This window comes from Microcaecilia unicolor, chromosome 7, assembly GCF_901765095.1.
Source record: "Microcaecilia unicolor chromosome 7, aMicUni1.1, whole genome shotgun sequence".
Lineage (NCBI taxonomy): Eukaryota > Metazoa > Chordata > Amphibia > Gymnophiona > Siphonopidae > Microcaecilia > Microcaecilia unicolor.
The window spans coordinates 220,301,271-220,322,701 of NC_044037.1; the positions used below are offsets into that span (position 1 = coordinate 220,301,271).

Below are 21,431 nucleotides of genomic sequence, written 5' to 3' on the forward strand. Positions count from 1 at the left end.
AGAAGACGACTTTGCCAGTAGAGGGAGGCACTGCTCTCCGAGATCCGCAGGATCGAGGTGGCGGCGTTGTCTTTGCAGGCCTCGATTTGCGGATTTTATGCGGCGCGGTGTTGTCTTTGCAGGCCTCGATTTGCGGATTTTATGCGGCATGGGCTTGTCTTCCATGGGTACAGAAGGCGACGATTTGATCGACTGACTTCCAATGTTGGAGTCGGGTTTGGCGTACCTGGCGGACGTGCTGTATGACATCCTCAGGGCTTCTGCGAAGGAAGTGTCGTTGGCTGTTTCAGCCCGTCGATGGATTTGGCTGAAGCACTGGGCCGCAGATGTGGCCTCTAAATCCCGTTTGGCAAGGTTACCTTTTAAAGGCTGCCTCTTATTTGGAGAGGAACTGGCTCAGATCGTTAAGGAATTGGGCGATTCCAAGGGCCGCTTGCTGGAGGACAAAAGTAAGGCCCAGGCGAAGAGCTTCCGGCTTCGCTTCAAGGAGGCCAAGCCTTATAGGCCTGGCAGAGTCGGGGCTTTGCTAAGTCTCGGTTTCAGCAGAGACAGCAGCCCTTTCGGCAGGATCGCCGTCAGCCAGTCTCGACCGCTCGCAACCAACAGGGTAGCAGAGGGCCCCAATAATTGGGGCCTGGTCCATTCCTTTCCGGCAATAGGAGGACGGCTGTCTCAGTTCGGGAAGGAGTGGGCCGGGGTGACCGCAGACGAATGGGTACTGGACATTATTCGAGACGGCTACAAGTTGGAGTTCGCCCGGCCTCTCTCCGACAGTTTTCTAGAGTCTCCTTGCAAGTCTCCGCTAAAGAGAGCAGCAGTGCAGGAGACTCGGGCAGAATTGCTGCGTTTAGAGGCAGTAGTGCCGGTGCCATCGGCCAGGGTCGCTACTCTATTTTCTTTGTTGTACCAAAGAAGGACGGAACATGTCGGCCAGTTCTAGATCTCAAGGCGGTCAACAGAGCCCTCAGAGTCAGGCATTTCAGGATGGAAACGTTGTGCTCGGTCATGGCAGCCGTGCAACCGGGAGAGTATCTCACAGCACTCGACCTGAAGGAGGCATACTTGCACATTCCCATTTGGCCACCTCATCAGCGCTTCCTCCGTTTTGCGGTGATGGGACATCATTTTCAGTTCAGAGCCATGCCGTTCGGTTTGGCCACGGCGCCTCGCACCTTCTCAAAGGTAATGGTGGTGGTGGCAGCCTTCTTGTGAAAAAAAGGAGTGCAGGTTCATCCTTATCTCGATGACTGGCTCATTCGGGCGCCATCCCAGGAGGAATGTGCCTGGGCGACACAGTCAGTAATGACTCTTCTGCATTTGCTAGGCTGGGTGATCAACATTCGCAAATGTCAGCTCGTTCCGACCCAGACATTGGAGTATCTGGGAGTTTGGTTCGATACCTCTCAGGGCAGAGTGTTTCTTCCAGAACCTCGCAGGTTGAAGCTGGTGCGACAGATTTCCTCTCTCCTTCAAGTGGAAGCCCCGAAGGCATGGGACTTTGTTCAGGTCCTGGGGTCTATGGCAGCGACGTTGGAAGTGGTCCCTTGGGCCAGGAGTCACATGCGTCAGTTACAGTGGTCCATGCTCAGCCGTTGGTCCGCATTCCGTGGCAGTCGAGAGCTCGTTTTGCTCTCCGGTGGTGACTTCAGTCGGTCAATCTTCTTCATGGCATGCCCCTCGCCCCTCCAGAATGGAGAGTGGTGACGACGGATGCCAGCCTCTCCGGCTGGGGGGCTCATTGTCTAGGTCACTCGACGCAGGGGGTATGGAGCCCTTCGGTTATCAATCAATCTGTTGGAGTTGCGGGCCATTCGTTTGGCGTTACAAGCCTTCAAGGCCTTGGTACTGAACCTTTCAGTGCGGGTTCTTTGCGACAATGTGACAGCGGTGGTGGGATACAGTGTGAAGGCTAGGAACATTGTCATCTGTGAAAAGCATGATCCTTTCTCCTTACTCTTACCGATCCCCCGACCCTCGTTTTCAACTCTTATGAACATTTTAAATGTATATGGTCGAGTGTCTGGTTTCAAAATCAATATGCAGAAATCTGAGACCCTCAATATTACTTTATTGCCGGAGATGGTTGCTTCTTTACAGTAAATGTTTCCATTTCAGTGGGCCAGGGGTTCTATTCAATATCTAGTAATTAATCTGGTGCCTACTTTAGCAGGTGTTTTTAAACTAAATTTTCCACCTAAATTAAGGGAGCTGTTAACCAAATTAGAAAGAAGGGACAGCTTGCATTTGTCTTGAGTGGGTAGGTTTGTGGCCTTAAATATGACTCTTTTACCAAAGCTCTTATATTTGTTTCTAGCCATTGTTCTCCCTGTCCCAAAATCCTTTTTCCATACTTTCACAAGGAAAGCTTTTGCTTTCATTTTGGAAAAAGCAGCCCCCTAGAGTTGGACAGCAGGTGCTATATCAGTTGAAAAGATATGGTGGGATGGATGTTCCACATTTTGAGTTATACCACATCACCGTACTTTTATCAACTTTAGCGATGTGGCAGAGAGGAGATTCTAATCCATGGATACACATAGAACAGTATCTGGTGGGGGATATTCCCCCCCCCCCCCCACCTACCCACCCACCCAGGCTCTTCCTTGGCTCCCCATGGTTCAGTTGTGGAAGTTATCAGCTCGACAGAGCGGCCTGATCTGCAATTCCCTTGATACATGGATATGATATAGGACTCGGATGTTTCCCAACAGCAGTATCATTTGCATATGCCTATAATCTATGCTGCTGGGTTTGCCCCGGCTCAGAGTGATTCTACCTATGGACGCTGGGCAGCATTGTCCCTTCACACTTTGGGTCAAGTGTGGAAGGAGGGGGAGTTCCTTACATATCAGGACTTACAGGATGAATTTGGATTGTCAGCTCGGGATGTTTTTAAATATACTTGATTGAGTTTTTATATCGCACAAAGCAATAAGTTATTTAAGTCTGGCAGAAACAGACCTGGAATGTGCCCTACACTCCGGTACAGGCAGAGAAGGGGTTTCTATGGTTTACAAAGCACTTTTGAACGCAGATCAATATTGCTAAATGGTAAGCTGTTTTAAATTCTCAGAGTGGAGGAGTAGCCTAGTGGTTAGTGCAGTAGTTCAATTCCCACTGCAGCTCCTTGTGACCCTGGGCAAGTCACTTTTTTCTGCAGTAAAGTATTAACCTCCACAGAGACTGTGTTGAATTTATCCTTTTTATTCTTTCTAACCTCACAGAGACTGTGTTGAATTTATCCTTTTTATTCTTTCTAACCTAACAGAAGTTTGAAAAAATTATACAAAAGGGATTGAGAATGTCTGTCTGGGATGAAACTATGAAACTTGGCACGAGGGGGGGGAAAACGGTAAAAAGGCCAACATTAAGTTTGAAAGTGGTCCAGATTTCACCAGGGGTTCTGTAGAAATGAGCCTCCCCTCCCCCCACCCCAAATATGGTCCAGTGCATTCCTGTAGGAAAAGTAGTCTCTGCTTCTGTAGCATAAAAACGTAAATCTAGCAGTTAGAGAATAGGCAATGCATTTTAAGGGTGGAATTCCCTACTCTTCCAAACCCCTAAACAAACCCCCCACAGCCCAAAAACTACACCCCCTGCAACTGTCACACCACCCCTCATGATGCCTCACCTCCTAAAACTACCCCTGCAAATTACTCCACTCCCCAAAACTACCCTACCTACAACTGACGCAACACAAAGTACCCCAAAACTACCGTCTGTAGATGCCTCACCACCTCACAAATTGTCTCACCCATAACACTTGTTCCCTCCAATTACCCCTACATGCTGTGGACATGGCCAGATGAAGCCACTGGCAAACTTTGCATTTACTTAGTATGTACATATTAATGGGCGGGGGGGGGGTGGGGCTAGGCCTCTCAGATGTGCTCAGAATTCAGGAGGTTTGGTTTCCCAACTGTATGGCTTTTTCACAAATCAGCAGAATTTTATGTTAATGTCCAGAAGGTAGAATGATAGGTGATATGTCTAGAAATTATTCTGCGTTTAAAGCCTCTATCTGCAGTTCTCTAGTGATCCTCACCCCACTCCCATATGTGAGTGAGCCTGCTCTGCCTTCGTCCATGGTAATTAGCAGCATAAACTAGGTAGGATCCAGCCAATGGGAATGAAGACTAGAAGGCAGCTCTACTCAAGGAAGGGGAGGAGGTGATCTGGAAAAATTTTTATTGTGCTGTAGAAATGAAATTTCTGCATGTGATGGGAGTTGTAAGATAAATGAACTCCTCCAATGCATGCCAAAATATTTAACTCTCAACGTCTACAGTATGCATAGTCTGATTAACTGTAGTTCATTGATTCAAGGGCTTGCACATTTCAGACAGCCTTCCTGTGGTGTGGAGGAGTGCAGTGGTCTTTGATCCTGGGGAACTGAGTTCGATTCCCACTGCAGCTCCTTGTGAGTCTGGGAAAGTCACTTAACCCTCCATTGCGCCTGGTACAAAATAAGTACCTGAATATATGTAAACCGCTTTGAATGTAGTTGCAAAAACCTCAGAAAGGCGGTATATCAAGTTCCATTTCCCCTTTCCTCTCATCTCCTCTGTTCGGACACAAAGCATACATACACACACCACACACATGCATCTACATGTAGAGGTCTTGGAAGGAATTTAATGTGCGGTGCTGTTTTCTGCACTGGAATCTGGCACTGTGAACCTCTATTCACAAACACTTTCTCCTATTTTATATCTTCTCATGTGGCCTCTTCCCCCAGTGGTGACTGTTCTGGGCCCATGCACCTATATGTCATACCTTTGTGTCATACTTTGGTGGAAAGGCTTTTTTCTTTTCCTGATAATGTTATTTTTTGTAAATAAAGAATTGAGTAATGTTCTCTTTTAAACAGAATATTAATCTTTTGTTTGATCTGGCAGATTCTGTCGGTTCCTTTTCTGCTTCCAGCACAGCTGTAACCAAGATTGGGATCTGGTAAATGCAACAAATAAATACCATAAGCCTTCATTGGCAACTGGCCAGGGATTTTTTTATTCCCCCTCCCCCATTGCACATCCCTCTAACTTGCTTAGCCAGGTCACTACAGTGACAGTTCATGGCTGGGAGGCATCCAGCTGCTAGGTTTCACTATAGTGAAATGATAGTGATTCCCTCCCCTTCATCAGGGTCTATGACCTTGGCCTGTGCAGCAGCTCTAGCCGCAGAGTGCAGAAGACTCAGTCAGGGACTTTGCTCAACAGATGCCACTGTCCTGCCAGGTTGATTTGAATTGATTGTTGTACAAAGGCTATACTCTTTTTGTGCTTTGTAAAATCACTAAAAAATAAAACTCAAGAGGAACTAATAATTCTTTGCAGCTTTTGTTGCATTTGGTAAGCAGGATAAAATCTGGGCCAAACCTGGAGGTTAGGTCGATGTACTCTGTATCCCTCCCCACCCCCCACCAATTCTTTGAGTTCAAGGCCACCCACAAGCTAATAGGCCCCCAGTAATCATGTTCAGTACTTTTGGCGCACTTTCAGCAGGCTGTTCCATTTTTAATGTTCTAAGCCTGTTATTGTCAGTAATTAACGTTTGTACTTCAGTGGCTGCAGACTTTAGTTGTTAATAAGATTTTACATTTTTGTGCAGTTTTAATGGTGAAGTCCTGAAAAATTAGTTTCCATTATGTAAGTCCCACTATTCTAGAACCTGTGGGATAGGTGGACCAATCAACCAGCATAAGTACATAAGTACATAAGTAATGCCACACTGGGAAAAGACCAAGGGTCCATCGAGCCCAGCGTCCTGTCCACGACAGCGGCCAATCCAGGTCAAGGGCACCTGGCAAGCTTCCCAAACGTACAAACATTCTATACATGTTATTCCTGGAATTGTGGATTTTTGCCATGTCCATTTAGTAGCAGTTTATGGACTTGTCCTTTAGGAAACCATCTAAACCCTTCAGCAGGATACCCGACACGACAGTCGGTTTGGGCAGTCAGTGCTGCAGAATCTGTTCGGGGTTTAGAATCCAACTCCACACTCCTAGGCCCATTTCTGTTGTGTTCCAGGCTGCACTCTCACCTAGTTGAATTTATTTTAAGGTCAATCTCTGTTACGTCCTCGCCGTTGCGAGGCCCAATTGACCAATGTTCTTTGTTTTGAGTGAGTCTGGGGGCTAGGGATACCCCATACGTAAGAATATTGAGCCTGCTTGTCCTCGGAGAAAATGAAGATACATACCTGTAGCAGGTATTCTCCGAGGACAGCAGGCTCAACATTCCTACAACCCTCCCTCCTCCCTGTTGGAGTTGTTTTTCATTTATATTGTTATGCTTTTTATTAAACTGAGAACTGCACGTTTGCGTCGCGGGCGGCTTGTGTGGTGAGTCAGCCCGCGCAACGGGAAGATTCCTAAGCTTTGAAGATTTTTCCGGTCTCCCTTTGCTTCTCAACATATGTCTCCACTACTTGATTCATAACAATATAGTGACAATTTTGGACACATCCACCCTTCCCTTCTTTCCCCTGATTTCCCTGTTCCTTTCGTTTCTTCCCCATCCTCTCCTTTATTTCTTATGTAGGTTACATGATGTATTAGCTTAATTTACTGCATTGGCGTCCGCCTTTGCAGTGTGATGTAAGCCACAATGGGCCTGACACAGTTGGGAAAATGTGGGATATAAATGATAATAAATAAATATTAACCAGCTATGGAAGAAATCACTATTCAAAATGAGACGGCTACGTCTAGTCAGATCGTTCTTTGACCCTACCTCACTTGGATTACTGTAATGTTCTATATCAGAAAACAAAAACTGCAAATCATACAGAACACAGCTGCTATACTAATATACAGATTGAATAGATATACTAGTGTTTCAACTCATCTAACCAAACTGTACTGGCGTCCCATAGCAGAAAGAATTAGGTTCAAAGCTGCTTGTTTAGTTTTTCAAATTCTACAGGGCTTCACCTCTGAACTGCTGACTAAGACCACTTCACTATCAGGTGAATTTTTGAAAGAGAAGGGCGCCCATCTTCCGACACAAATCGGGAGATGGGCATCCTTCTTTCAAGGTCGCCCAAATCGGCATAATCGAAAGCCGATTTTGGGTGTCCTCAACTGTTTTCCGTCGCGAGAATGACCAAAGTTCATGGGGGCGTGTCGGCACGTACCGAAGGCGGGACGGGGGCATGATTAAGAGATGGGCGTTCTCAGTGGAGAAAGAGAACTGAAAACTGAGCTGAGACATCTCTTGGCATCTAGTCTAGCTCCTCAGTATTTTTTATCTCTAGCAGGTGGATGGACACACTTTTCAGCCTCTGGTGATGCTCAAAGCATATCATGTTTGCAACACACACGTTATTCAGCATCTAATGCACAAGGGGTTCTGCGTCACTTTTACCGTTCGCCATAGCAGCTACCCTACCGATAATCCTGTGCAAATGTATTACAATTATTATTTATTTATTACATTTGTACCCCGCGCTTTCCCACACATGGCAGGCTCAATGTGGCTTACATAGTAACAGTATAAAGAATTACAAAGTCTTAAGAAGAATGTACAATTTGTAGTGAACTCGATATTAATGGTGTTAATGGATAAATAAATTGAGCATGGGAGGAATTGGGTGTAGAAAGAAATGAGTGTAGGGAGGTAGGCATAGCAAGATGGAGAGGAATGGATATGGGGTAGCAATAAGAATAATGAGAAACATGATCAGTGTATAACAATCGTCAATGAATCATGTGGGCAGACTTAGGTTGAATCATTAGGGTAGGCTATCTTGAAGAGATGGGTCTTCAGTGCTTTTCTGAAGGGCAAGAGGCCGTTAATGGTACGGATGGGTCTTGGTAGAGCATTCCAAAGCTGGCTACCTGAAAAGGAAAAACTGGATACATGGAAGGATTTGTACTTAATACCTTTGCAGTTGGGGAGGTGTAAATTAAGGTAAGTATGGGAAGACGTCAAACTATTCCTGGTTGGAAGGTCAATAAGGTGATTCATGTAGGTGGGGTTCAATGAGTTCATTAGTATTAAAATGAGTGTTCCTTGCGATGCACAGATGTTTCCGTGCACTGCACAGAAAGGAGAACCTACCTTTAACGTTCATACTTTTTTGGCAGGTCTGGAGCTGTCATTGCATGAGGGTGACTTCCTGATGGAGCAGTCTGCTTACATTTTTTAATAGTATCTGCATGTGTGTGTGAAATGTGCCACATGCATGTTTGGACAGACTTCTATGGTCTGTGCCCTGATTGTAACTGAATAGATATGGATGGGCTTGAGTGTAAATTTTAAGGGGCTTCGACGTTAGCTACAGAACTTTTAGTACAGGTTTGCTGGGCAGATTTCTACGGTCTGTACCCTGAGAATGGCAAGGACAAATCAAACTCATATATCACATACCATGTAAAATGAATTTATCTTGTTGGGCAGACTGGATGGACCATACAGGTCTTTATCTGCCGGCCATCATTTACTATGTTACTATGTTTAGTGTATGTGTCCCACACATAACAGTAGTGTTAAGTTGTTGTGAAAAAAAAAAAAAAAAAGGAAACTCGAATGTGACCTCATTAGACTCGTGACCATTTTTTTCCTGGGCATTTGCAGAACTCGATACTTAAGAGATTGTTCTGCACATGTGCTAGATGCTTCCCCTACTGAGCCACTTTCAGAATTTTTGTTCATTTCATTTGTATGAGATTTCATTTGAGCATCAGTCGCTGTTTTTGAAATCTGCAAGTACAACCACTGCTATAAATGCATGCAGTATTTAACAGCAACTTTTGAACATCTGGCTGAGAGATTTGCGCCTGGTCCAGTGAGTCAACTGGTCCTCAGTTGAGCTTTGCGGGTGGCTGGAGTCTGCAGAATCATATCTAGAGGTCTTCAGATCCCTGTCTCTGCTGCTCTGTGAATTTACTTCTTCCCTCCCTTCACCTCTCCCCTGTTGCCTGTGGCGCTTTCCTGTTCCAGCACAACAACCTTAAAAAAAAAAAAAAAAAAAAAGAAAGAAGGAAAGGATTGCTGGAGAGCATGGGACAGAGAATTCTGAGCCTTTCTCCCTTCACCTCTCCCCTGTTGCCTGTGGCGCTTTCCTTTTCCAGCACAACAACCTTAAAAAAAAAAAAAAGAAAGGAGAAGGAAAGGATTACTGGAGAGCATGGGACAGAGAGTCCTGAGCCTTTCTCATGTGTGGTAAGACTTGGGGGGAGCAGTCTGCAGTGGTAAGTCTGACTAACGTTTGACTCAGAGCCACTTGGAGGGATGCCAGTTCCGTTTGGTGCAGGGAAGGGATCCTGACTCGCTGCTTGGGACACGTGCTGCATTTGTGACAGTCGGGGGGGGGAATGGCGACTCCCACAGAGGCAGGTAAGCGGTGTTCCCGCTGTGGACCCACTGGCCGGTATTGGGGCTTTGCAGTGCTTGCAAGCCATGAATCCCGCAGGATGTGGAGGAAACGTTTGGCGGCAGCACATCTTCAGATTTGGTACAGCATCTGAATACGCCAGAGTTTTCAGGCTCTTCGGCAGGGCCGGTGTGCAGTTTGATGAGGAGAGTGCAGGAACGCGCTATTTTGTTGGGACCGACTGGCAGTGAGGAACAGCCTCTGATCACGCGCAGAGCACAGCTGCCATTTCACAGGCTCAGGGCTTCACAGAGCATTCAGCTGCATCGGGATCTTTGTTTTCCACGGAGTTTGTATTGCTCTTACGCCAGGCCTATTTACTGAAGCACGGACAGTCAGAGTTGCTGCAAGGTGCTTTAGTTTCTCACCCCGCTGCCCCTCCGGCTCCCAAGAGATCTTGTTTAGAGCTCTATGAGTGGGCAGATTAGGCTATCCCTGCTTCTCCCTCCATATCTGCCATGGCCTTGGTCTAATACTGAGGTGGTTTCATAAAGAGGAGCTCAGTACTCTTATTTCTGAGGCACTGGCAATGCTTTCCATTGAGGAGCTTTCTGCTTCAGGGTCAGGAGTTCTATCTTTGTCAATCATGAGGGGGCTTAGAGGTCCTTCTAAGGCTTTCCCAATGCATCCAGACATTCAGACGTGATTACAGCAGAATAGGTCTCACACTGGATGCAGGGCTGAGAGTGGGAAGAACCATGGCTCACTTGTACCTATTAGTTCCAGAGGAGAAAGATTAAATTACAGCTTCCCTGGATGGACTCCCTGGTTATGGTGGTGACTAAGAAGACCACCTTGCAATTGAAAGGGGGCATTGCCCTAAACGATCTACAGGATAAGAAGATATAAGCTCACTGAATCAAGCCTTTGAAATGGCCTCTTTGGGACTTCCAGCAACAGTGTGCAGCTCATTTGTGGCAACATCGTGCCTGAAGTGGCATCAGCAGTTGGCAACACAAGATGGGATCCATAACGCCCACTAAAGCGGGTTGGCATACTGGGCAGATGCTATTCATAACATGTTAAGGGTTATGGCTCACAGTATCTTTGGCTGCCACGGCATGTCAGCAACTCTAGTTGTGGCATTGGGCAGCAGATGCAGTGTCAGTCGCATCTAGTTAAACTGCCCTTTCGGGGCAAGTGGCTATTTGGGGAAGATCTCAGTAACTTGGTGAAAGTTTCCCCCAGTTCTAAGCTACAGTGATTGCCAGAGGATAAGCTGAAAGCCTCTAGTTGGTTTGTCTTCAGGGGTTCTCGATTTTGATTTCGAGACAGCAGATGGTACTGGCCTGCTCATCAGCAACATGGTCAGCAGTCTCGCAGGCATCTCAGGCTTCCTTTCATGTGGACAAGAAGTCCTCTTCTGTCAGCTGGAGCACCCAATGGCTCCAGAGCTTCATAATGAGGTACGGCTGGTCCACTCTTTTCTTCCATTTGGTGGGACGGACGTCTTCAGGAGTTTTGGGAGCAGTGGGCCAAAATCCCATCAGACTAGTGGTTCCGAATAGTCTTACAGAAGGTTACAAGTTAGAGTTCTTCTGCCTGGTTACTCTTCTCTTCTTGCAGTCTTGGTCAAAAGGAACCAAGGCTGTTGAGGTGTATGCCACCATAGATTCCTTGTTGATGCTCCAGGCCATTGTTCCAGTTCCCCAGGCTGTCTAAACCGCTTCCTCAGATTGTCCTGCTTTCACATGGAGACACTAAGAGCAGTCATAGTCCCTGTTCAAGCGAGAGAATTTCTCACCACCCTCAATCATGCATATACCCATACGGCTACCACATCAGAGGTTTTGCAGTGCGGGCCATTTGCTTCCAGTTCAGGGCGTTGCCCTTCAGTCTCACCATGGCTCCAAGAATGTTTACCAAGGTTGTGGTGGTGGTGCCCTTCTGTGCCAGGGAATCAGAGTTCACTCATATCTCGACGACTGGCTCATTCGTGCATTGTCCTATTTGGACAGTGGTGGTGACTGACAGAATTGTCTGTCTTCTGCGGTTGTTGGGTTGGGTGATCAATTTTGAAAAGAGAAGACTAACTCCATAGCAGATGCTGGAGTATCTGGTGTGTTCTGTTCAACACAGCAAGGAAGATGATCTTTCTCACGGAGCACAGAAGATCGAAGCTAGTTCAGCAGATTTGTCTTCGTCAAGGCAGGCCCAAGTTCCAGGGTCAATGATGGTGGAAATCGAAGTAGTCAGAGGAAATCCACCTTGGTGGAAGGATGCTGGATTCCCACGAATGATGCACGAGGAAGGGAGAACAGTGGGAAGTTGACCATGGCAGTGGTTTCCAGTATCACAGAAGTACGATCTCCATATTCCTTGGACACTGGTTGCCAGATGTAGTATTCAGTGGTGGTTATCACACAGGAATTTGACCGTCGGAGCTCCTTTTCTGATACACAATGGGAAGTGTGACAACGAACGCTCAATACAAGTTCCATATGGCACATGGCACCTGGACGAAGCAGGAGTCTCCATGGTCGATGCATCGCTTGAAGCTCAGGACAGTGCAGAATGCTTTACGTGACTTCGCTCACTTTCTGGCTAGAGCCCTGGTCCAATTTTCTCCGACAGTGTAATGGCGATAGCTTATATCAATATACAAGGCAGGACCTGCAATTGTCCGGTGGCTGTGGAGGTGGCCTCCCTTAGGAATTGGGTGAAGAAAAATCTTCTCTGCCTGTTGGCAGCACACATCGCTGGGTCCTTGAATGTAGAGGTGAACTTCTCATTAGGCACTTCTTGGACCTGGGAGAATGAGAACTATCTAGCCAGGGTTTTGAGCTGATAGTGGACCTGATGGGGTTCTCTGCTTCTGGACTTGATGACGATGAAACGGAATGCCAAAGTGCCCAAGTTCTTCAGCCATTGGAAAGAGCTTTACTTCAGCCTTGACTGGAGATACATCTACTGTAGGTCTGCCTTCCTTGGCCCGTGGTATGCTGCATGTTAAAAGGATTGCATTGCATGGGATCGAATAATTCTTTAAGCCACGGATTGGCCGCGGAGGCTACTACTACCACTTATTTCTATAGTGTACAAGATGTACGCAGCGCTGTACACTTGAACATGAAGAGACAGTCCCTGCTCGGCGAGCTTACATCTAATCAGGACAGACAAACAGGAAAATAAGGGATAAGGGAATTACTTAAGGTAGGAATGTTAAAACAGACATGGGTACTGAACAAGTGAATAGGGGTTAGGAGTTAAAAGCAGCCTCAAAAAGGTGGCTTTAGCCTAGATTGAAGACTGCCAGAGATGGAGCTTGACATACTGGCTCAGGAAGTCTGTGTATGGATGACCTGATTTGACGACTGGACGGGGATCCTCTCCGTTTTCCCAGGTACACAGCCTACTGAAGCAAGGTCCAGTGCTCATGTGTAACATCTGTGATCCCGGTAGCAAACCTTCAGGGTGGTAGGCTCCCTTCAGCAGTCCACAAACAAAGTCCTTCCAGACAACACAGCTTTTAGTTCCAAACAGTTTATTTCCCCTCCTCCACAAAATCTCCTTCAAGGGGGTTAAAGTCCATTCAGTTTCCAAATAAAGCACCAAGAAAAACGTCCCTTTAAATCCAAGTTCTCCCCAGTCAACAGCCTGGGTTTCAGTTTTAAAAGTCTTTCTGCGAGGGGTGGTTGCAGAATGGCAGTACACCGCCCACAACACAGCTAATTGACTCCTGTGACCACCCACTGCCTTCAGTCCCTGCAACTCTGCCCCAAAGTACAATTACAGTCCATGTCAACTGGCTCCTCCAAACCTGGTGTGTTGGTCTCTCCAGCCTCTCATTCCTCCAAGCACTCCATTAACTCTGCTTCTCTGCTAGGCTGTTGGTTGGAGGCCTCCTCCCCCCTCCCAGGTGGAAGGAATCTTGTACTGATTTCTAACCCAAGGGTATTGAGCTTTGTCATCCCTGCTCCCCCTTCTGGCCCTCGCCTGCCATAGCAGCTGCTCTTTCCAGTCCTTTTCCCCCTCCCTTCCACATGGGGAACCATACCCGGGTTTGGGACCTACCACCACCGATCCTTCTCTCAGGGCCTTGTGGGAATGTAGTCTGTGCCCCATACCTCCCCTGAGCTGCTTAGACCCCTCCAACCTCCTTACAATTTAGGATCCGTGCCCCATTGGTCTTACAACTTGGCCATTGATAAGGGCTTGGTTGAGACAAAGGTTGCTCTGATTCAGTCATTGCTACCTTGCGTTAGTCTCTCTACATCCAAAATGTAGAAGCGGTTTGGAGGACGCTGAAGGGCTGATGTTCTGAGTGTGGACTTTTCTTTCCCTTCTCTTCTCAGATCAACACGTATCCTAGCGTTTCTCCAAACAGGCCTTCAGAAAGGATTGGCGTTGGATTCTCAACAGATTTCAGATTGTGGTTTTGACCTGTTTCAGGGGCTGAGTACAAAAGACTTCTCTTGTGGATCACCTAGATATCGTTAGATGCTTGTGTCATCCCTTTTGTACTCCATGTCTAGAGCGGAACCTTAATTTAGTCCTACGGACTGTAGAAGCCTCCTTTTGAGTTCACTCTGGAAGGCGCCTTGAAAGATCTTACGCTAAGGACCACGTTTTTGGTGGCTGTTTGCGTTGGCATGTAGGGTTTCAGAGCTTCAGGCTTCGTCCCTTGTCGGGATCACTTTCTCCACTTTTCAGAGGCTAGGGTCCCCCTGCACAATGGTTATCTCAACCAATCTGTGGGAGCTTCTGTCCTTTCACAGAGAGAATGAAGAGGCTCATATTGTTCCTTGAAGTTTCTCAATGTGCGTAGAGTCTCATTAGATATCTGAAGTCATGAATGAAGTTCAAAATCAGACTGCTTTTTTTTTTTTTTTTTTAATTAATGCTTTGGCCTCAGTGCTTCCCAGCCCACAATTGAAGGAGACTATTGGAATCAGCTTATTTGCTTGCAGGGAATCAAGCTCCTCAAGCCTTGTGGGCTCTTTCTACAAGGTGTACAGCAACATTCTAGGTGAAGACTACATTACAGTGTCCTGCAGCTATTTTCAAGGCAGTGACATGATAGACACTGCATACCTTTGCCAAGCACTACAGGCTGAACCTTGCAGTACACTCGGAAGCCGGTTATAGGGCTTCGGTCCTCAGGGTGGTGGTACCACGATCGCACCCAGTCTAGGGATTGTTCTTACAGGTCCCACAGGTTCTCAAATAGTGGGAAGCTATGTAATGGAAGAAGAAATTAGGTCTTACCTGATCATTTTCTTTCCATTAGTCCTTATAATTCCAGAGGCCCACCTGAGGTTTCTGAGATGTCTAGTTGGTGCTAAGTAATGGGACAAATAATGACTGTCACCTTGCATAGCACTTCCTGCATATCTCTTGTTCTCTACAAGTTTTCCAGAGATGAGAGAGGTCCACAGATGTTTGCTCATCTGGTTAGTGTTAGGTTAGCGAGTTATTTAAGGTTGTTGTGTTTATTCTGAGTACTATCCTTACTCAGTGGTGTGCTGGTAAATGTTTAACAAGGGGCACTCACAATAAAAACCAAAAAAGACCCTATATATATGTACACAACTTTTATACATTTTATTGGCACAAAGGTGCAGTATAGCAACTAACTTACAACTAATAAAACATACAATATTCTTTATTGTAAATGCCATATGAACATGCAACTTCTCTGAACAAAACCCCTGAATTCAAGCAAATACCAAGTGTATTTATTCAGTAACTCTGACTTCACTATAATTTCTGAAAGTTTTGCCCTTTCCCTGTTGTATGGTTGGAAACTTGTTTGGAAGGAAGATTAGACTAAATGGATGAATAGAGAAAGGGTAGGCAGATAAAGAAACAGTCTCTAGATACACAACAAGGAGAGAATGTGAATGACTGAGTAGGAAATGAGAGGCAAGAAACTAAATAGACAGTAAAAGAGGGAAGGTAAAAGGGTGGATGGATGCCTGATGGCAGATAATGGGGTTATGGAGAAGCATGCTGAAAGAGGAGAGAGAAATTGGATTGGCAGGGAAGGGAGGCAAGTGCATAGTGAACAGATGAGGAGAAAGGAAAGATGGGAAATTAGATTGAAATAGAAGCTGGACCTCATATGGAAAGGCAATGGATGGAGAGATGAGGCAAGGAAGAACGGATTGCTGGCTGCTTAAATGACTTGAGGTGACTTCCTTGTCTCCCATATTGGTGGGAACTGCACTTACCTCTCCAGGGCACCTTGCAGTCTCCTGCTCACAGATAGACATGTCAGTATAGAGAGCTCCTTACGATGCTGCCTGCTCAGAAATTGACTGTTTCAGCACTATTGAAACAGCAATTTGAGGCACATGGTAGGAATAGAGAGACAGAGCTGGCTTAGTCCCTCCTAATACAAACTGGAGCATTCAGATGCAGACACAGATCTAAGGTGTAGGATTTCACTCTGGTTTATCTACAGCTATAAACCGGTTCTACCTGATGCTGACATGTGTCTCTAAAAGTGCATCACAGAGTTTTACAAGGCTAGAAAATGCAGAAGCCATGTCAGGTTAGCAACATTCTTGGTGCTCCACAGCTTACAAGCTTCTTCGAAAGGTATTGCACTCACTCTTGTAAGAATGGCTTCACTTTCCTTGATGCTGTTTGTAGCTTCTCGCATGCCTAGCTGAGTTCATGGCACTTTTTTTTTGTTTTTGTTTTTTTGTTGCTTACTAGCACTTAATTTCGTGCAGCTGCAGACTGCTTTTTCTCACGTGCTCTTAATGATCTGGTGCAAACTGTGGGAAAACATCACTTCTGCCCACAGATGCTCCGGCAGAAGGGGGACAGCCAGCAGAGCCAGTTGTCATGTCAAAAAGTGCTTGCGGTAAGGTCTGAGAGTACCGCTGTGCACCTCTTGAACCTGTTTGCTTGGAAGCATTGACCGCTTTTGTTTATGGTAGAGCTGCTTTGCTTATGTCTGACAAGCACTACAGTCAGCTTGCAAAATTCATGAAAGTTTAACAACTGGCTCTAGCACACCACTGTCCTTACTGCTTGTCTACGTAAATACTGAGGAGCTGGACTGGATGCCAAGAGTGATAATGTTTTAGCTCGGTTTTCAGTTCAGTTTTCAGTTCTCTGTCTCCACCTGCTGGTTGATGGACACAACTGTCCCACAGGTTCTGGAATAGTGGGAAGGATTAATGCAAAGAAAATTATCAGGTAAGACCTCATTTCTCCTTGGTCTTTATAAAATAATACATAGCTGCTAAGACTCCAGAACATATGAAAAACTCTTTTACTTTTATTCACAATAAATATCAATTATTCATACAAACCTACATACCCTGTAATGCCTCACTCAGACATTCACACGCTTCTGCCCTCCATCCATATACATAACAATGGTGTACAACTATAGATGCCTCTTACAAAGATGATACAGCTCATCATAAATCAATACAATGTGCATATGTCAATTTGAAACTCATCGATTAACCAATGAGCTCATCATGAACGCTGGTTTCTATAAATCTTTAGAAACCTGCGTATAGTCTGTATCCATTGTCCTTTTGTATAGCTGAAACAGCTTTATAAAAGTTGCACCATATACATAAGTGAATTGGAATATTCCTCCAACCACAACGATGTTTCTTATGGAAGACAAATGTCACTGGGGATATCCAAAACCCACAAATTGAGGAGGCTGGAAACGTGTGTCCAAGTTTGAAAACATCAAAATCGCCGGTTCCCCGATGCTGAGCGGCATTTCGTTTCCTTCCTCAGGAGGAACCAAAGCTGTAACAACATTAGTAATCATCACCTTCTACTACTTTTATATATTCAAATCTAATTGTACAAACAAGCGTTTTAAATAGCACTTACTAATAATACTACATCAGGCTGCACACCGAGTGGTAATCGGCCGGACTTCCGCCCCGGAATCGCACCACCGGAAACTGTTGCACGTCACCCACAACGGCACATGAATTAAATACCCTTGGGCTCATTAAACAAACGTACACGTCAATAATTACATCACACCCACTCGACCTCCAAATTGAGGCCATGCGGTGTTACTGTCCCCCATGTGTAAATGTATCGCTGCTCCAATAGTAGTAAACGAGCACTAATGTCTCCACTTCTATTGGTAGGTACAATCTGCGATAATACTGCACATTGAAGCTGTTCAATAGTGTGATTATGACGCTGCCAGTGAGACACCAGCGGATTCTCCTTTTTACCTAACCTTAAATTACTGACGTGTTCTGCCAGTCGATTCTTTATTGTCTCGTTGTATGACCTATATAATATAGTGCACACAGGCACCAGATACATACACCACACACTCGCTAACACTGTGGTGGTTTGCCTTAAAAAGAATTGTTTATCACTATGTGGAATGTCAATCACGCTAGTGTCCACAGAATAGCGGACAATACACACATTTACCACACGGGAAATGTCTACCTACACTATTCTGTCGTTTGGAACGTTTAAGCAATTCCCCTATGTTGGCCCTGTCGTGCATACGCTACTTTGGGGCGTTCCCTGAACTCTGGATGAACAGACAGAACATGCCAGTATCAATTTTTGAGGTTACGCCGTCTATGTTCTTCAGTTAATGAATTTAGAGCTCAAGCTCGGGAGATGAGTGGTAGATTTATAGAGCGTGGATATCCGAAGCAGGTTATACGGAGCGCTTATAAGAGGGCGCTATATGCCTATCGTCCTTGGTTGTTTTATTCAGGTCAGGTCTCCTCCAGAAACACAATGGCATGTGTCATTCCATTTTCACATAGAGCAGTGGGCATCTCTTCAATCATCCACAGATACTGGCATGGTCTGTCTGTTCATCCAGAGTTCAGGGACGCCCCAAAGTAGCGTATGCACGGACAGGCCAACATAGGGGAATTGCTTAAACGTTCCAACGACAGAATAGTGTAGGTAGACATTCCCCGTGTGGTAAATGTGTGTATTGTCGCTATTCTGTGGACACTAGCGTGATTGACATTCCACATAGTGATAAACAATTCTTTTTAAGGCAAAACACCACATGTGTTAGCGAGTGTGTGGTGTATTGTATCTGGTGCCCGTGTGCACTATATTATATACAGTGGGGGAAATAAGTATTTGATCCCTTGCTGATTTTGTAAGTTTGTCCACTGACAAAGACATGAGCAGCCCATAATTGAAGGGTAGGTTATTGGTAACAGTGAGAGATAGCACATCACAAATTAAATCCGGAAAATCACATTGTGGAAAGTATATGAATTTATTTGCATTCTGCAGAGGGAAATAAGTATTTAATCCCTCTGGCAAACAAGACCTAATACTTGGTGGCAAAACCCTTGTTGGCAAGCACAGCGGTCAGACGTCTTCTGTAGTTGATGATGAGGTTTGCACACATGTCAGGAGGAATTTTGGTCCACTCCTCTTTGCAGATCATCTCTAAATCATTAAGAGTTCTGGGCTGTCGCTTGGCAACTCGCAGCTTCAGCTCCCTCCATAAGTTTTCAATGGGATTAAGGTCTGGTGACTGGCTAGGCCACTCCATGACCCTAATGTGCTTCTTCCTGAGCCACTCCTTTGTTGCCTTGGCTGTATGTTTTGGGTCATTGTCGTGCTGGAAGACCCAGCCACGACCCATTTTTAAGGCCCTGGCGGAGGGAAGGAGGTTGTCACTCAGAATTGTACGGTACATGGCCCCATCCATTCTCCCATTGATGGCAGTGAAGTAGTCCTGTGCCCTTAGCAGAGAAACACCCCAAAACATAACATTTCCACCTCCATGCTTGACAGTGGGGACGGTGTTCTTTGGGTCATAGGCAGCATTTCTCTTCCTCCAACACGGCGAGTTGAGTTCATGCCAAAGAGCTCAATTTTTGTCTCATCTGACCACAAGCACCTTCTCCCAATCACTCTCGGCATCATCCAGGTGTTCACTGGCAAACTTCAGACGGGCCGTCACATGTGCCTTCCGGAGCAGGGGGACCTTGCGGGCACTGCAGGATTGCAATCCGTTATGTCGTAATGTGTTACCAATGGTTTTCGTGGTGACAGTGGTCCCAGCTGCCTTGAGATCTTTGACAAGTTTCCCCCTTGTAGTTGTAGGCTGATTTCTACCTTCCTCATGATCAAGGATACCCCACGAGGTGAGATTTTGCGTGGAGCCCCAGATCTTTGTCGATTGACAGTCATTTTGTCCTTCTTCCATTTTCTTACTATGGCACCAACAGTTGTCTCCTTCTCGCCAGCGTCTTACTGATGGTTTTGTAGCCCATTCCAGCCTTGTGCAGGTGTATGATCTTGTCCCTGACATCCTTAGACAGCTCCTTGCTCTTGGCCATTTTGTAGAGGTTAGAGTCTGATGATTCACTGAGTCTGTGGACAGGTGTCCTTTCATACAGGTGACCATTGCCGACAGCTGTCTGTCCATGCGGTAACGAGTTGATTGTGGAGCATCTACCTGGTCTGTAGGGGCCCATCTCTTACTGGTTTGGTGGGGATCAAATACTTATTTCCCTCTGCAGAGGGAAATAAGTTCATATACTTTCCACAATGTGATTTTCCGGATTTAATTTGTGATGTGCTATCTCTCACTGTTACCAATAACCTACCCTTCAATTATGGGCTGCTCATGTCTTTGTCAGTGGGCAAACTTACAAAATCAGCAAGGGGATCAAATACTTATTTCTCCCCACTGTAGGTCATACAAAGAGACAATTAAAGAATCGACTGGCAGAACACGTCAGTAATTTAAGGTTAGGTAAAAAGGAGAATCCGCTGGTGTCTCACTGGCAGCGTCATAATCACACACTATTGAACAGCTTCAATGTGCAGTATTATCGCAGATTGTACCTACCAATAGAAGTGGGAGACATAGTGCTCGTTTACTACTATTGGAGCAGCGATACATTTACACATGGGGGACAGTAACACCGCATGGCCTCAATTTGGAGGTCGAGTGGGTTGATGTAATTATTGACGTGTACGTTTGTTAATGAGCCCAAGGGTATTTAATTCATGTGCCGTTGTGGGTGACGTGCAACAGTTTCCGGTGGTGCGATTCCGGGGCGGAAGTCCGGCCGATTACCACTCGGTGTGCAGCCTGATTGTAGGATTATTAGTAAGTGCTATTTAAAACGCTTTGTTTGTACAATTAGATTTGAATATATAAAAGTATGTAGAAGGTGATGATTACTAATGTTGTTACAGCTTTGGTTCCTCTGAGGAAGGAAACGAATGCCGCTCAGCATCGGGGAACCGGCGATTTGATGTTTTCAAACTTGGACACACGTTTCCAGCCTCCTCAATTTGTGGGTTTGGATATCCCCAGTGACATTGTCTTCCATAAGAAACATCGTTGTTGTTGGAGGAATATTCCAATTCACTTATGTATATGGTGCAACTTTTATAAAGCTGTTTCAGCTATACAAAGGACAAGGGATACAGACTATCGCAGTTTCTAAAGATTTATAGAACCAGCGTTCATGATGAGCTCATTGGTTAATCCGATGAGTTTCAAATTGACTATGCACATTGTATTGATTTATGATGAGCTGTATCATCTTTGTAAGAGGCATCTATAGTTGTACACCATTGTTATGTATATGATGGAGGGCAGAAGCGTGTGAATGTCTGAGTGAGGCATTACAGGGTATGTAGGGTTGTATGAATAATTGATATTATTGTGAATAAAAGTAAAGATTTTTCATATGTTCTGGAGTCTTTAGCAGCTATGTATTAATACTGACTCTGGTTGTTCTAATAATCCCTATAGTTAATCAGTTCTTTATAAAATAATGCCAAGTATATGTTGCTTTGTGCTTTCTTTGAAGTTTATTATTTGTTTTTATTCCTGTAACATTGAAACAAATAGAGTAACAAAGTGTACATACTGTGGTCTAAAAACAGCTAGGAGAGTTTTTGTTTAAGCAAAATTTTTTTGTTCCTTTTTTGCTCAGGGACATGGACTTGATCGACATCCTTTGGAGACAAGACATGACCTGGGAGCAGGGCGTGAAGTATTTGATTACAGTCAACGGCAGAGAGAATATGAATTGGAGAAACAGAAGAAACTGGAAAAAGAGCGACTGGAGCAGCTGCAGAAAGAACAA

At 45.4% G+C, this 21,431-nt stretch overlaps 1 protein-coding gene across 1 annotated transcript in view; it reads left to right on the forward strand.

The window, feature by feature from the left end:
• The first annotated feature begins 202 nt into the window (after nt 1–202).
• Nucleotides 203–21,431, forward strand: part of NFE2L2 (nuclear factor, erythroid 2 like 2) — a 35,549-nt gene continuing 14,320 nt past the window's right edge. Inside the window, 4 exon segments of the mRNA XM_030210849.1 lie at nt 203–856; nt 4,871–4,953; nt 21,279–21,313; nt 21,316–21,431. Coding sequence (XP_030066709.1) covers nt 203–856; nt 4,871–4,953; nt 21,279–21,313; nt 21,316–21,431 — 888 coding nt within the window.